Genomic DNA, 16,725 nt, shown 5'->3' with positions numbered 1-16,725 from the left:
AAAATACAAAAGCTAGAGCTTTTCCTTCCTTGAACAGCATAATGCTTTCATGTTACATTGGTTTTTATTTTTGCCTGCACGGTTGCTTCACCTCAGCATTCAGCAGCAGAATGAGATTCATGTTTTTCAAAGTTTTGTTAATAAAACCCACCTCCCACCAGCAAAAATTAACTCTTTTATTCCAAGCAGCATTCCTGCGCCCTGTAATGTTGTATTTCCCTATTTTATAACCAAAAAGCAGCAGTGTAATTATTTACACATAAATAGATGTTGCGAATCTTATGTGACATATTCTGAAAGCATTGACTGTATTGTCTCCATCACTTAGAATCTTAGTAGCCATATTGGCACTTGCTCATGACTGATGTTTACTAACCAGTACAGTTTAGCACTGCTGTGTATTAAGCGATGGTAAATGTTTGATAGCTTGGGCCTCTTGAGTACAATACATGGATTTTATAGAGATTTGTATCTGAAATATATATGTGGCTTTGGTCCCAATGTTGGACTGAATTTGACTAGATGCAATGAGTATAATTTTTCATATATTTCCAGTGGTGAGATATGAAGCAGTGCTTTATCTTTATTTATTTATTTAACTTTAAATCATGGCAGACAATTATAGAGAAAATAATTCCTTCAGTATTTATTGTGTAAGAGAAAAAAGGCTTATTCATATAAAGAAAAGCTAATTACTTTTGCATTAGCTATAGTCAACTGGAATTTATGACATGCGCAACTGAAGGTGAGGCCGATGCTTTCTGTTTTTCAAATTGCACCACTGGTAGGAGTGGCGTAGGGTGCCCACTCTGGTACAGTCCCGAAGGCGGCACACCCTCTAGATCTGCTTGGATAGCATTATAAACATCCCACCTCCACTTCCCAGTCTTTTAGGAATTAATTGTCGTGTCATTAAGATTTTATTCTAGCGGAGTTATCTTTGGCCCTGTCAGACTGGATATACTTATTGTAATGCCTTTATTTTCATGCTTTTGCTCACAGAGGTTATTTAAAGTAACATTTCTGGTTCCAAAAAATTACGGATGAGAGTTTATTCCATGTGTAAAGAAGATAATCTTTTAGTCTGCATTTGGGAAAGTGGGCTTTGTTCTTACATTCTCCTTCTACTTGTACGTAGATTTATTTCACTTTTTACAGATCTCAGCAACTGAAGGATTTGTATTGTTCCCCTAAAAATAGTTCCATTGTGATCTCATCTTGCCTGTTTTCCCTTCAAAGTCTTCAAATCTAAATTATTGTTTTTGCAAAAATAGCTGCTAGGCATGTTTGTGAAATAAGCTTAAGTGATGATGAATGTATGTCAAAATAGGGTCTGTTTAGACACAAAATGCATTTGTTTAAATCAACATCTAAATCAGCTCTGGTCCAGGCTTCATTTCCAAACACAAGCAAATGCACTTTACTATTCGTTTATCCTGTCCTGATTTCTTCTGTTTTTAAACATAAAATATGACCTTCTACTTTGACTCTACTGCCTTGACTAATCACACAGTGTTTGCGACATTAGTAGGTCTGAGCTGTGCTGGAGGAAAGGCTGTGGGCTAAGCATTCATGGAGTGTATCTGAAAGCCTGTTTGGAACTGTCTGAAGGCAGCAGCTGGGCCTCTGGTCCCACCCAGCACTGTTACTGAGAGACGCCTCCTGTCCATCCTGTCTGCTTCTGTTCTCAGGTAGCCAGAGTGATATGCTCACATCTGTCCTTTGACAGGGTGGTAATGACAGCATCTTTTGGGGTCAGGGCACAGCTTCCCTTGTAGGATGGCTGCCCGGCTTCTAGAATGAGTCAGAACAAGAAACAGTGACCTGAAGAAACTCAGAAAAACAAATGACTCTCTATTTCAGCATGGGGCAACTCTTGTGCTAAGTGTTCAGAGGAAGCTACCACCATCTCCCAGTCTGCCTCATGTTCTTGATGCTAGGGCTTGATGCTTGAAGATTAAATTCGTCTTTAATCAGTGAGGACCTTTTGTTGCAGTCAGACCCCCAGCGTCTTCCCTGTGAGAACTAGGACGTCATCTCTCCATGCCTTCCACAGCCCCACCTGTGTGTTCACTGGGCTGATTGCCTGCCTTCCATGTTATACTGAGGTGCAGCATGCCCTGTTTTCTCGTAGATTTAAGTGTATGGATTTACATTAACCCCTTTTTGCTAATGATGTTTTTCCTGAATACGAAGATTAAAAACCTGCCTTTTTTGTTCTACTTTCTGGTATCTCTTTCAGCAGAACCCAGGTGGAACTTTTGTAGGTTTTATGTGTGACTAGAAAGCACATTTACTTCAAGGCCAAATGTCACAGCAATTGGTAGTTCATACCTTGTTCCTTTGCATCCTTAGAGTGTTTCATTTTTGGCTCCTGAAACATTTCTTGGACATTGTGTAATTCAGATAGACTGACTGTTTTGAAGTGTGACATTTTACCTACTTGGCTATAGGAGATTTTCACTAGAAATAGTTTCTTTCCAGTGATGAAGCCTGCGTGTGCAAAATTTTCTCAATGGGCCTGAAAAAATGGACCAGACTTCCTTCACATTTAATCAAAGCAGAAAGAATTGCAGTATATTTTAAATATGATGTAGGTTAAGTTCAGACCTTAAATGCCAATAAGCCTCTTTTATATTTAATGAATCATTTTGTGGCCTTTGCATAATTCTATAAATTTTTGAAGTGTCGATAAAGCAAATGTTCACACGTTATATTATAATGCTCAGTTTACCCATTAGTTCAACAGTAATTAACTTGTTGAAGCTTAGAGCTTCAAAAATAAATGAGATTATTTGTTCAAAAATGCCATCAGGTCTTCCTAGAATGACATTTAAATTATATAATGTAAATCCATTTGACCTGTGAGTCCTTGTCATTATTTAGTGACATTTCTTACAGAATAAATTGTTTGCAGGTTGGGCAGTCTGCTATGGAGCTTGGCAGAGAGCTATAAAAACAAATTATTCTTTCATTTTATACATCATTTGTTCAAACATTGGTAAAAATTGCTTTGTTTTTCTATAATAGAGAAGTGTCATTCAATGGTTAAAAGCACATTAGCTATTTTGGACACAGACCACAGACTGTGTCAGCAGAAGTGTCCGTGGAGGAAGAATACCCATGGTTCCCTCTGTCATGCTGCATATTTTAAGTCAAGACAAAGAACCCCTGCTCCCTTTGCCCACCAGGCGTACCACAGAGAACATAAAGTACTCCAACCTAGGTTTTTAACGTTTAGAAAATGTATGATTTTTTTTTTCCATTTTGTTTCACTTTGCTTGTTTTACTTTTGCATTTGCTTTATGGGTAAAATTAAATATTTAAGGGAGCAGTTAAATGTCCCAGATTTACCACAGGGCTAGCACATAAAACCAAGTCAAACAATTCCGTGAATAAACAGCATCTTTAGTATGTTTGGTAGTCAGTCGTTTTCAAAGAAATTATTACATCTAAATCCATTTCATAGGCATTAGGGTACTTGTATTTTGCTGAAAATGAAACCAAGAACCTTTAGTGAAAGACTCTTAAGAATCCAGAGGATTGTAGCACCTGCAGTTGAGACGGATTACATTTCTTTTAAACTTTCTGACTCTTTTACTAATGAGGCCAAACCTGAAAATCTTGTCGCAATCGAATGAGCTTCATTCCACTTTTTCCTCCCCTCCCCTCAGCGGTCACGTGACATGACCTGCTCTCCTGGGGAGGCTGCTGTTGCCTTGGGGACCGTAGCCAGTGGGGTCAGCTACGTGCTCTCGGAGCCTATAGAGGGGAGAGGCGTGTTTACCACAGTCCTGCCGCGTCTGAAGTGTTCCATTTCCAGGACAGCCGCAGGCCCACAAAAGGCAGTCATCAGTATGTGGTGGACTAGTTATGGGTTTGTTTTGAAGTGTTTGCCTGCGGTGGGAGCTGAGTCTGCCAACCAGTAAGCTTCTTGAAGACAGGGTATCATACCAGCCCAGCACATAGTAGGCTCTCAGTAATAACTTTTGGCTGAAGCAAGTAGAACCTTGTAACTCCCCAGCAAGCAGTTTGACGTATTAAACCTTTGTGAACTGTATAACTCATCAAAGTATTCTGATGATAGCCCAGGAAGGGGAAAGAAGCCTTGTTCATTAGCCATGAATAGATAACAGGCCAGTCAGCGATCTTGGCCAACATTACAAACAGCTCTGTGCATCTCCCTGATGTTGAATCCTGTTGCATATTCAAAATGATGATACTCAGACAGCCTAAAGATTGGAGTGGATAGTGGATACTGTCGGCGCAGCTGCTGCATTTCAGTAAGAGTATACAGACCAGGACGGTTCTGTCAGTTCTCACCTCGACCTCGTGTTTTGCCAAACACGGAGACCAGATGCATCTTCTCCCTACATTCTATGTCTCTTTGGTTCGGAGGACCCAGAGACAGCTTTTTTGTATAATTTATTGCAGTAGGATGGTTTGTGCCAGTTAAGAGTAGGAAAGAAGACAGATTTGGAAAAATGGTGACATTTTCTTTCATCTTATTTGTTCATATCTATTCTCTTTAGCAATTATGATACACTGTAAATGAGAACAGCACAGTATATATGGCACAGACTGGGCGTTTAGTAAGTATTCACTGAGTTAAGCTGAATTTTTAGAAAACCTTTCACGAAGGAACTGTGAACCTTTGCCCGTTTTCATTTAAACCCTCCTATTTCCCTGATCATGTGGGACACATGTCAAGAATTTCTTCTAAATTGCTGGTTCGGGGTGGGGGACAGAGCAGACATGTTTTTATGCCTGTGTTCCTGGATCTGGTTGTCAGAATGATGATATCCTGTGAAGCACAGCCAGGTTCATGTACAAGTTTTTCTCTTGCAATCCATTCTGGCGTCCGACAGGAATAAGGGAGGGTGCAGCCTATGTCATTCCTTGTGTGCTCACTGTGATTCTATCACTTTAAGAAAGGTTATTGGAATTCAAGTGAACGAGAATGTCATTGTTAGAAAGTATTGCATTTTTGTAAAGTATATTATTTGTCAGTGTTTCAGCTTGAGCTGTAGAATACCTTGCTTGTAGACATTCTAAGGCCTTTGTTAGGTGGCATTCGTGCTATAGTCTTAGCGTAAAAATGTAATAAGTAGAACATCCTCATGGAATATATGAATATGATGAGGCTTCTCTTAGAATGAACATTAGAGCAAGTTTCATGCCCCGATGTCCGAAACATTGAGAATGATATGCTCTGGCTTTTTCTGCAATGAATGTTGAGTTTTAATGATTTCAGTTAGACTCCTTCTCAAAAAGACTATGTCCATTTTAACTCGCCCTAGCAGCCATCAACTCCTTGTTTTTAACACAAGAAGGGTGAGTATATCTCACACTATTCAAGTGGACCTTTACTGGAAAGTCTGCATTAAGGAGAGAGTCCATAGAACAACTGTTATGTTCTTCACAATAAAATGACACCTCATTGATTTGAAGGTAGCTCCCGGGTTTTAAAAAATGGAAGGGAATTGAATCAATGACTAAGATTATTTTTTTCCAGGCGGAAAAGGAAAACATGCTTTCACGGTATCACAGTAATCAGGAAGTCTTCCCTTGGCCCTCCATCAGCTGTCCCTCACACCCTATGGGGAGGCGGAGAATCACAGCTTGGTGATAACTGGAAAGTGAGACCATAATTTAGTATCAGAATGTCCTGTACTCCTTAAGATGCATGCAGTCTTTCATAATCAGGACTAAAGGAGAGGAATACATAAAATCCTTCTGCCCCGCATCAAAAATGTTGTATAGCTTCATACCGAGTAATAAGATATCTGCTAGTTCAGAATCTTCTTTCCGTGTTCTTTTGTTTTTAGCAGTTATTTTTTTCTGAAAAGTAATTTATAGTAGTATCTGTGATCCTTTTTTCTTGTTTTAACCAAAAACCCTTGGAATCAACTCACGGCCAGCTGCAGTTTCTAGCATAATTTGTTTTACTCTAGGCAGCCCATTTAGTTACGTTTAATACAAAAGGCACTGGCAGTCTTCGAAGGCCTCTCGTTAGAAGCTGTCCCTTTGGAACAGGAGCAGGAGAGGGTTGTGGGATTGAGCCTAGAAGACTCAGGAGGTCCCCACAGCCTAAGACAATTCATTGTAAGAGTAAACCCATCAAAACAGTAAATCAGAGAGTTCCCAGTCATTGTAAAAATCAGATAGGAAAATTTCATAGAACAGCTTGAGTGCAGATCAGAATCACAGCAGCCTCTTGTTTTTCCCAACTCATCCCTAGCCTTTCTTAACACAGCCGGGTCATCCTGAGTGTGTGGCATTGTCTTCGTGGAAGTCTTAGCAGTGAGGTTAATTCAGACTCTTAAAATCTTTCAGCGCTAACACTCCAGGGAAGGCTGTGTTTGCTGGAAGCATGCAGCTGCTGGCGGGCGTCAAGCTGTGCACGGGACGGACCTTAACCAACCACCCGCACTACGAAGACAGCAGCCTCAGAGAGCGGACCAGAGCGGTGAGGACCTCACCCGGCTCCTCGCGGGGCAGCCATGGGCTGGCTTGTGTTTGGCAAAGCCGGCGCTCTGGCTGCTTGTCTGGCGGGTCCTGAGGGGACGGCACAACCAAAGTGCCTGGCAGGACTCACATCTCCGGAGCCTAGACCTTGACTTGCCCCATCCATTAAAGTCGTGCTGTTTAGGCTTTCTGTTCCTCTCGGGTTAGAAGAGCACCCGAGGAGAAGCGCACCTTGAGATGTTTAGGACAGAGTGTTTGAGGATGGAGCCCTCGGAGCCTGGAACTGGAGCGAGCAGGGAAAGGGGGCGAGCCGTACTGGTCACACTGTTTATGGGCCATTTCTAGTGTGTGAGTGAGAGAGAGAGAGTGTGTGTGTGTGAGTGTGTGTGTGTGTGTGTGTGTGTGTAGGGGGGAACACTCAGTTAAGAAGTTCAGAACATGCAAAAGAGAACATAGTGAAAAGTCTCCATCCCAACCCCGTCTTTCAACTAGCAGTTCCTCTCCCAGGAGGCAAATAACATTACCAGCAATTTTATGTATGTACAAATGTATGTGTATGTATATACACACATAAATTCATATTCTTTTCCCTCTTTTTTTTTTAAAAACAGAAGAACTAACCTACTACATCTTCCTTTTTTGGGCACATAATATATTTTGGAGATTGTTCCATATTGGTTTATCAACAGCTTCCTTGCAATTTTTAAAGCTGCCTAATGTTTTGTTATGTGGAAATAGCAAATTTTATTTAACCATTTAGGTTGTTTGCCTGTCTTCTGCAATTCCATGAACAGTGTTTCAAATAACATACTTGTATAGGGCTCATTCTGCACAGGTAAAAAGTGTACATCGGATTCTTAGAAGTGAAGTTGCTGAGTCACAGGGTATGGGCATTTTTATTGAGATAGAATTCCTAAGTCTGTATGAATTACACCAACTTTACATTCCGGTCAGTGCTACAGAAGGGTGCCTATCTTAGTCCTTACCAGCAGGGGTTCCAGACTTTTTAGTGTTTCTTGTCAGTGACTTCTTCATCTTGGTGGCTGAAAGTCTGTTGAAAAGTCTTTTTGGGGGGATGAAATTTATTAATAACTAGCCTAAAAGCAAATGATTTTTACTGCCTCCATTTTAAAGAGAACTGTCTGATTCCGGCTAAAATGTGAATTTTCCAACTGGCCCAAATGTTCCAGATAGCCCCAAGTTAGCTCGAGGAAGAGGGGAAGGTACCTGGCTCACCAGACTCCAAAGTTCAGCCAGGAGGTGGCCACTGCTTTGACTCGAGAGATGGGAGTGCTGTGTTTCATCCTCTCCAAGATCCAGTCCCTACCCCAGTGCTGTTTCATGCCCTAAAAAGTGATGCCCTGAAGGTCCCAGTGCGCCTCCTCAGTCATGACCTTCAAGTCCCTGAAATGCATTACTCTGAGGCCGGTGCTGGACAGTAGGTAGGATTAACCTCACAGGGTTAGCAGGACAAACAGATACCTTCTGCCATCGCAGCGTCCATCCGGACACGCTGACCGAGGTGGTCAGAACCAGTCTCGTAAGTCAGAGACCTATGAGAAACCAGTGGGCAGCACAGGAAGCACGCCTCTGTTCATTACCACCCCGCCCCGCGCCCCCACCCTGTCCAGCCTCCCCCCGCCCCCACCCCACCAAGTCCTAGGAGGCAGGACTCCAGGTGTGTGAAGCGGGCGGTGACGGGGAAGACACCTCCTACTGAAGTGCCCCTGAGCACTGCACGTTGCCCTCCCTCCAGGAAAGACGAGAGAGGAAGTGTAGGGTCTGCCGGTCAAGCTGAGTGCAGCAGAGCAGCAGCAGAGGATGGGTGCTGCCCCTGCCCGGGTCCAGGGACCCTGTGAGGGTCCTGCTCCCCAGCTGCCATCATCAGAAGCTGGGTCTCCTTACACGTATCTGTGCCTCCAAAGTCCCTTCCATTCCTCTTAGTCTGAAGGTCCCCTTTTTAAAAGGAGAGGTCGTGTCTTATTTACTAAATCGCATTATTTACCTTGGAGAAGGGAATGGCAACCCACCCCAGTATTCTTGCCTGGAGAATTCCATGGACAGAGGAGCCTGGCGGGCTACAGTCCACGGGGTCGCGAAGAGTCGGGCAGGACTGAGCGACTTTCACTTCACCTCATTCTTTACCTTGCTGAAGCATTCTTAGAATCAACATCTACTAATGAATATAGTCATTACTCAAGGTAATACATTCTCAATCCAGACCTCTTTGATGTCTGAATCCAAATATATTCAACATAACTCACTCTCCCCCTTGCCAACAATTTTCTTTTTTTGAAATGTCCCACACACCCCAGGACTGTTGGTGAATGAGATGACCTGCACGGGAAGAGGTGAGGGAGCTGGGTGGCTGTGATTAGACTCGCCCTTGGGGGAAGTTGCATCGATAGATAGTCCTTGACTAACTTCCCCAGCGGTTAAGTGGTATTTTGCCCTATTCCATTTTTTAATCTCCTTTTGAAGGTTTATCAGATATATGCAAAGAGGGCCCCAGAGGAAGTGCATGCCCTGCTGAGGTCCTTTGGCACCGACTACGTGATCCTGGAAGACAGCATCTGCTACGAGCGCAGGCACCGCCGGGGCTGCCGGCTGCGGGACCTGCTGGATGTCGCCAACGGACACGTAAGCATGCCAGCCAGCACACACGGGGCATGTCCCGGGGAGGAGAGGGTCCAGGGTGAGTCCTGAGGAACGTAACAGCCTTTAGACTGAAAGTGTCTGCAGAATTCCGTGGTAGATCAAGCGTTCATCTGCTGTGCTCTGCAGAATTCCTACCTTAGCATGTTAGATACTTGCCACGGGAGCTGGGCAGCGTGAGAGATGGGAGTGGGGCTCTAGTCCCCAGCTTCACACCAAATAAAGCAACTTTGTCTTCACCTGGTCTGGGTCATGCTCTGAGTAGAATTTTTTTTTTACGGTTTTGCTTCAGAAGTGAAAAAAGAAAACCTCCCTTTTAAAACCGCTTCTCCAAACCATCATTTTGGCTCGTTCAAAATGACTGCAGTGCCCCATCTCCACATCACTGCCACCCCTGCGCCCTCCCCCCACCCCGCCCCCACCCATGATAGAATCTCATTTCTCTCCCTGCTCTCCCATTGGGTGTCCCTTCTCATCCTCTGACACACTTCCACAGAGATGGCTTTCTGCAGCCAAGCTTACACTCCAGAGCAGGAAAACAAGCTACACTTCTCTTTTCTCCCTTCTGAGGGAAAATATTTTTGGAGCTATGCCAGATAGAGCAACAGAAGATTTTCACCCTTTAGAAATGGTGTTTGCTGTAACTATTGGTGCTGTATTAAAAGCTGATAGATATTTCTAAAATGGTCAGGGGGATGATAAATCTAGCCTGACTCTGAAAAGAAAAAACTTAACGACAGAATTTGAGATTCTGAACACTCAATGATCTTTCTTAGCAAATTTCAAGTGTAGAGTACAGTATTAACACTAGTCACCATGCTGTACGTTTAGGTCACCAGAACTTACTCATCTTATAAAGGCAAGCTTATATCCTTTGATCAACACAGATGTACTGATCCACTTGATTGTGGTCATAATTTCACCGTGTTTATGTATAACAAATCACCAGTTATATGCCTTAAATACATATAATTTTATTTGTCAGTTATGCTTCAATAAAGCTGAGGGAAGAAAAAAGAATATTTGATTTTTGCCCAAGGTAAATAACTGTCCATAACTATCCTGAATTCAGAGAAGGTACAGACCAAATACGTGCATTTAAATTTTGCTTCAAGGCCATCTAATGAGTTGAAAAGCTTTCTCTGGTCATAGAAATTCTTCTCTTGTATTTAATTTTTGTGAGAGGAACAGTGTGGTGTGTTCCTCAGGACAAGGAGGTCCAAGTTCTGGTTCTAGCTTTGCCATTAAAGGCGAACACTGTTTGACATAGAACTCTCCTCTTCAGCCTTGGGTCACACTTCCAAAGGGAGAAAGGATGAGCCAGATGATCTCCAAGCAGCAGGTGACATTAACATCATTCAGTTTAAGTTCACTAGCGTGTCATTCTTAAAGAAACTCAGTCCCTATTCCTACTTATGTTTGTCTTGTAAATATGATTTTTTTTTTTCCCAAATTGTATTTGGTTTGGTTTTCACTTTAGATGATGGACGGCCCAGGAGAGAACGATCCTGATTTGAAACTTGCAGGCCACCCTCGCTTCTGTGAAGAGATTAAAAAAAACCTGCCCACCTACACAGCATACTTCACTAGAGTATTCCAGAACAAAACATTCCACGTTTACAAGCTATCCAGAAACAAGTAACAGAGCTTTCTATTCAATCTCTATTTTTGATACGTGAAACTCCATCATAATGAAACTCAGATGATGTTTCATAGGTAATTAGGTAGCCCGAACCTTAAAGCTGTGATACGATTAAGTCTACAAATGTTTACACAAGCATTACCATCTTGGAAAGTATCTTATACAAGCTTCAGTCTTTGTCCTGTTTCATGAATGTTCTTTAGCCTAAATGTTTCCACTTTCTAAAAGTGATCTAGAAGTTTGTTGTTGGGGAGAACAGTAAGTGTTCTGTAGGAAGCCTGAACAGTTGCATGCTAAGTCACTTCAGTTGTGTCTGACTCTTTGCAACCCTATGGACTGTAGCCCACCAGGCTCCTCTGTCCATGGGATTCTCCAGGCAAGAATACTGAAGTGGGTTGCCACGCCCTCCTCCAGGGGATCTTACCGACCCAGTGATTAAACCCGCATCTCTTATGTCTCCTGCATTGGCAGGTGGGTTCTTTACCACTAGCACCACCTAGGGAGCCTGGAACAGTTGCATATCCTGATGTAAATCCAGAGCCTGTTCAGGATTTGAAATACTTCTGATTTTTAATTGACTTACAACAGCTATAGTTGAATCGAATTGAGGAAATGCATAATTAAGTTATTTAATATTACTTCTCCAGTGAAGACCAACTGGTGACTTTTTAAAAAGCTCTTTATTGGCCTGTTTCACCTAAAAATTTTATAATGTTTTCCATTTGTCATGCTTTTACTATTTAAAGAAAGATCATGTTAGGTCTTCGTATATATCTAAATGTTTTGTTGTGCTCTGTCTGAAATGTAATGGGTAGCACTTCAGCATATGTGTCTGTGTGTACATGAGCATGTGCATGCATCTTTTAATGCTGGACACAGAAAAGGGTTATAAATTCCATATTGTAAGTCCTTAAAGCAGCAGCAATGTTACATAGCTGAGTCGAATTTGTTACTGTTTAGTGTTATTATTTTAAAACTTGTTGATACTATTTAACCTATCCTGCAAGTAAGAAAATTTTTCTTTATTTCTTACTCATTCAGATTTACTGGGTTTGCAAGATTTTGTAAACTCTTTGTTTTTAGCCTTTGTATTTTTTACACCCTAGAACCTTGCAGAGTCTTACTATTTTTTAAATGTTGTATCTTAACTAACTTACAACTATGATATTTTTGGCAGAAAGCATTTTCATACTAGGTTTGATTTGTGGTCTCCAATCTTACTGTGAGGGCCCTTGATAGGTTGTTCTTTTTTTACTCAAAGGTAACCAAGTGCCTCTAAGTCATGCTTACTTGTGAACAACAATGAAGAGGATTATGTATACCTTGTACCTGCTCAAAAGGTTTTTGATAATTGCTTTTATAATTAATTTCTAATGATAGGGACATGTAAAAAAGTTGCTGATAAAAGCATATTGTGTTTTCAACTAAATCAAGATGGCTAATGAAATTAACTTTCATCTCTCATGCCAGTTGGAAATGATTTAAATGTTTCTCCTCACAATCGTATTAAAGTAAGTCACTATAGGCATGAAGATGGATATATCACATGTCCAAATGATTTTATATTCACCTACTACTTATTAAGCAATATTCAGAAAGAAATTTTACACTATCATGTTGGATTCAAGGACACTTGGCTTTTATCACAACTTATTTAAATAAAAAGTTGACAGTAGCTGGGTTATTAAATTATGCAACTGAAACTCCTGAATTATATCTTGTATCCCTTAATAGGGTTGGAGACCACTGCAGTTTAGGATAATACAATAATAAAACATTTTAATCAGTACTAAAACTTTAATTCTGTAATGATGCATGCCTGTTGTAGCTGACAGCATGGGTCAGTCCATTCTTCAGTGAGTGCCTTACTCTAATTGAAACCAAGCACATGTAAGGTACAGTATGTTAGACTATCTAGTTACGTTTTTAAAACCCCCATTACCTTCTCAGAAATATTTTGATTTATTTTAAATATTTCTATATGTATTATAATCTACGCATTTGGGTATTTGGAGTTTCAATATACTAGAAACGTGTACTTAAATTTTTATGCTTATTATCACTGCATTGATGGCACACAGTAATCTTTTTTTCATGGTTTAGGTGCCATCTGTTGCCAAAACACTTAGTGTTCAGTCTTTAGTGAAAAATATAAAGTGCCAAAAAATCTTGCAAGACAGAATCCATACATACACTCTTTCCAAAACACTGTGACCATGTATAGTTGATGTTTTTATTTCCTGATGACCAAATCTCTCAATGAATCATGTTAAATATTTTTAGTGCTCCTCAGTTTTCTCTTTTATGACCTTCTTCTTGGAGTACACAGGAGGAAAGAGAGGGAAAGCGGCTGACTCCTGGCTCTCTGCCGAGCCAAAGCAAGTGACCTGTAGCCCAAGGTCCTTTCCACATGGATCTCAGTGGCTGTGCTAATATTTGATAATGACCTCAAATTATGGCTGTATTTTATGCATAGAAATACCACTTGATTTTGCTTCCGAGTTAGCATTCAAAAGAAACTAAGTACAGTAAGTGCTCTTAATTATCCTTTACTGACACAACTCACCAGATCCCTTCATAGTTTCCATCGTCATGTAAACTGACTGCCACCCAGCACCCCTGGGGGCTGCTCCCCGCTGCTCTGTTCTCACAGGCCTCAGCTCCCTCCTTGGAGTTCTCTGCTTGTCTGTGCATGCTCTACTTCCTGTTGTAAATACACGATTCAACATAAACCCAGGACATTTTGATCTAAAACAAAAGGATTATTTCTGTGAAAGTTAGCTAGAATGCTTTGGTCATATTTGATAAGCGTTGCCGCTAGTAAAAACTGCTTTTAAATTAATTGTGTTTGGGAAAATTATAAAATATTGGGAGAACTTAAAATTCAAGAAAATTTATGAGCTTAGATTGCTTCACAAATTTGTTTATTTTAGTCCTCATTTCACTTTTAAAAAAATCTAGACTGATCAGAAGATATTAAAATGTACCCAAAGCATGTTATTGGTATGATTTATTCAAGAATAAAACCACAGTCATTGAACCCTTATGCAAAGGAAAGGTCTCAGCTTTATGTCAAAAGATGAGCAAATGAATATACAAATTATACATGTGAAGTTATGATTCCCCGCCTTGACCTACTTAACTTCATTAAATGACTAGCTGCTGATGCTGATCACAGTGACTGATCTACTCAAGTTGAAAGGTTCCAGTCACTTTATTACAGACTTAAAAGTAGGAATTCATTTCAGATATATTATCCTGGACCATAATTAGGTATTATCTACGTCATTTATTGTCCACTTAAAGGTGATTTTCTTGACCTCACTGAGATCAACTAGACAAATGTATTTATGTGAGTGTGTGTGTCTTTGTATGTGTTGGGTTGGTGCTGGTGATGGCAAGGGCATATGTATATACTGCAGACCAGTGTTTCATTTGACCTGCATCTTTAAAAGTAACTGAAAATGTTTATTCTGATTCCACATGAACATTGTAACAATTTTAGCTCCTCTTTGGCCAAAACTTACCTAAAGTAACGTAGAAATATTCCATTTTTAAATTTTCATTTAAACCTTGGAATTAATAGGAAGACAAAATGTTCTCAGATTATATAACTTGGCCAGTATGCTCCCAAATGCTTTATATACAACAACCTTTTGACATAAAAGAGAGTGCTTGTTTGTTCATGGGGAAAAGCTTTGAAAATGAGAGTGGCTTACTTTCTTGTGACAATTCATTTTCTGTACTTAATATCCTATGGGTAAAATCTTACAAAGAGCTTTTGTAATTTGTTGTACTGAACTGTATGAAGATTATGTACTGAATAAAGCTCTTTTAAGTTACACAAAATGAGTTTCTCTCAGTTCTTTGAAGGTCAAAAACAAGGAACTGGCTTACTGAAGTGTATTAAATATGTGCTAAATAGAGTATCATCACTAAAGATGGATGTGGCAAGGTCTTAATTGTGCTTGCTAATGTTGAAGGGGTTCATTTTTTCACAAAATTTGGTTTGCTAGCTGCTTATTTGCTTCACTTGAACCTCAAGGTTATAGTTAAGGTTTCTAAAGAGAAGGCTGCTATCAGCAGAATTGTTTTGACCTTTGGAATTGTTTCTACTTCTTGATCAAATTCTCAGTCTTTAGTAGCTCAGGAGAATGGGCAATGGTTCACATTTTTGCTAAGTGTATAGATGACAAAGGTGATTGACTGTCGTTCAAAGCAGATACTGAAATTCCAAACAAAAATGGTCAGGGAGACAGGTATACTTCCTAACAGAAGAAAATGGCAGTGGGATCTCAGATATTTCATACTGACCCTTTATACATATACAGTTTCATTACACTTACAGTTAAGTACATGTTGCTAGAATGCTCTAGCAAATTAAGAATTGCAAACAGTACAGATAAGCGAGAGATTCAGGATGTGAATCAGATGTGAATCTGAATTTGACGAGTGACACCAGGCACAGAGCAGATAAAATGCTAGTTCTCTGCCCCTCCTTTCAGAAGAGGTATCTGAAACTCATCTCAAACCTTTTCAGTTAATTTTTAAACTATTTTATTATTTTTATTTGGCCATACCACGAAGCATGTGGGATGTTAGTTCCCTGATCAGGGATCAATCCCATGCCACCTGCCATAGACTCACAGAGTTTTAACCACTGGGCTGCCAAGGAGGTACCCCTTCTCAGTTAATTTATTACTTACATGTTTGCTTTATAGGATTGTTCTTTGAAGCACAGATAACAGAGCTATAGTGTAATGTGAAATCAGCTTAGTAGGTTGCAGCCAACATTTAGTAGTTGAGAGAGAGAGGAAGGAGGAAGGAGAAAAGGGAAGGGAGAGAGCAGACAGCCGATATGGTAACTGTAAGTATTGTTTTGTGAAATGTTTGTTTCAGTTATACACGTCGGTATCTGTGCACTGGAATGCAATGTCAAACGTGTTTCTTACTCTGCATTCATAGTCAATTTGAAAGCCATGCCTTTACAGCAGGGAGGACTCTGGGAGGATGGCAGCTTGAACTTGGCTCTGTGCTTGTCCCCCCAACTCTACTAGAGTAGACCCTTTTGAACAATGATGATGATATTAAAGAATTACACATTTTAGGTATGATATGGACATTGTTATTTTGTTAGATCCTTGTCTTTTAGAATATATACCGAAATATTTACAGGAGAGATTATATATACAGGGTTTATATCCAGATTGCTACACAAGATACGCCACCACAGGGAGAACCCCGAGCGCCGCAGTGAAGAGCAGCCCCCACTTTCCACAGCTAGAGAAAGCCCACGCAAAGCAGCAAAGACCCGGCGCAGCCAAAAATAAAAGTTAAATTAAAAAAGCATTAACTAACAAATTTAACCAGGAAGCTAGGAAGATAAAAAATTTAAAAGGTAAGAACTAAAATCAATTATATAGGAAAGCAATAGAATAAACAAGTTCAGTTCAGTCGTTCAGTCGTGTCTGACTCTTTGTGACCCCACCCCCAAAATGCTGGAGACTAAGGAAAACAACACCTGGTAAACCTGATTAAGAAAAAAAGCAAAAGAAGACAATCACAGAATCAGAAGTGACAAAAATCACATATGAAATAATGTATACAATAAATTGGGAAACCCTACCAGAATTGGGTGATTTCCTAACAAAACAGAAATTGTCAAAATGAACCCCAAGAAGATGAAACCTTGAATAGATAAGAACCATAGAAGAATCTGGAAAGAGGTCCAAAGGTTGTAAAGGACACCTGGGCAAGAAGGATACACAGCCAAATTCCAAATAAGGAGCTCTCCCACATTTCTTCTAGGAAACTTGTTCAATTAGTTCACTAGAATTCAACACGGATAGCGAATTTGTTTTCTAATGCTACATAACGAATGACCACAAACTTTGCAGCTTAAAACAACATACTTTTGTTATCTCAAAGTTTCCATGGGGCAGGAGTCCAAACACAGCTTA

At 40.4% G+C, this 16,725-nt stretch overlaps 1 protein-coding gene across 4 annotated transcripts in view; it reads left to right on the top strand.

The window, feature by feature from the left end:
* DPY19L3 (dpy-19 like C-mannosyltransferase 3) overlaps positions 1-14,772 on the top strand; it is a 74,187-nt gene extending 59,415 nt beyond the window's left edge. For 2 of the 4 annotated variants that reach the window (XM_088830850.1, XM_055412351.2), the window contains 3 exons: positions 6,337-6,469; positions 8,950-9,108; positions 10,604-14,771. In XM_088830850.1, coding sequence (XP_088686976.1) covers positions 6,337-6,469; positions 8,950-9,108; positions 10,604-10,765 — 454 coding nt within the window. In that variant the 3' untranslated portion in view covers positions 10,766-14,771. Of the gene's footprint in view, positions 1-6,336; positions 6,470-8,949; positions 9,109-10,603 lie in introns of all 4 variants that reach the window. The other 2 variants (XM_088830849.1, XM_055412350.2) reach the window with 2 other exon arrangements.
* Positions 14,773-16,725: the final 1,953 nt, after the last annotated feature.

This window comes from Moschus berezovskii, chromosome 22 (genome assembly GCF_049115385.1).
Source record: "Moschus berezovskii isolate FMDL1 chromosome 22, NW_MosBer_1.0, whole genome shotgun sequence".
Classification (NCBI taxonomy): Eukaryota; Metazoa; Chordata; class Mammalia; order Artiodactyla; family Moschidae; genus Moschus; species Moschus berezovskii.
Note: the sequence above shows the minus strand (reverse complement) of the source record. Positions and strands in the feature narration are given on the sequence as shown.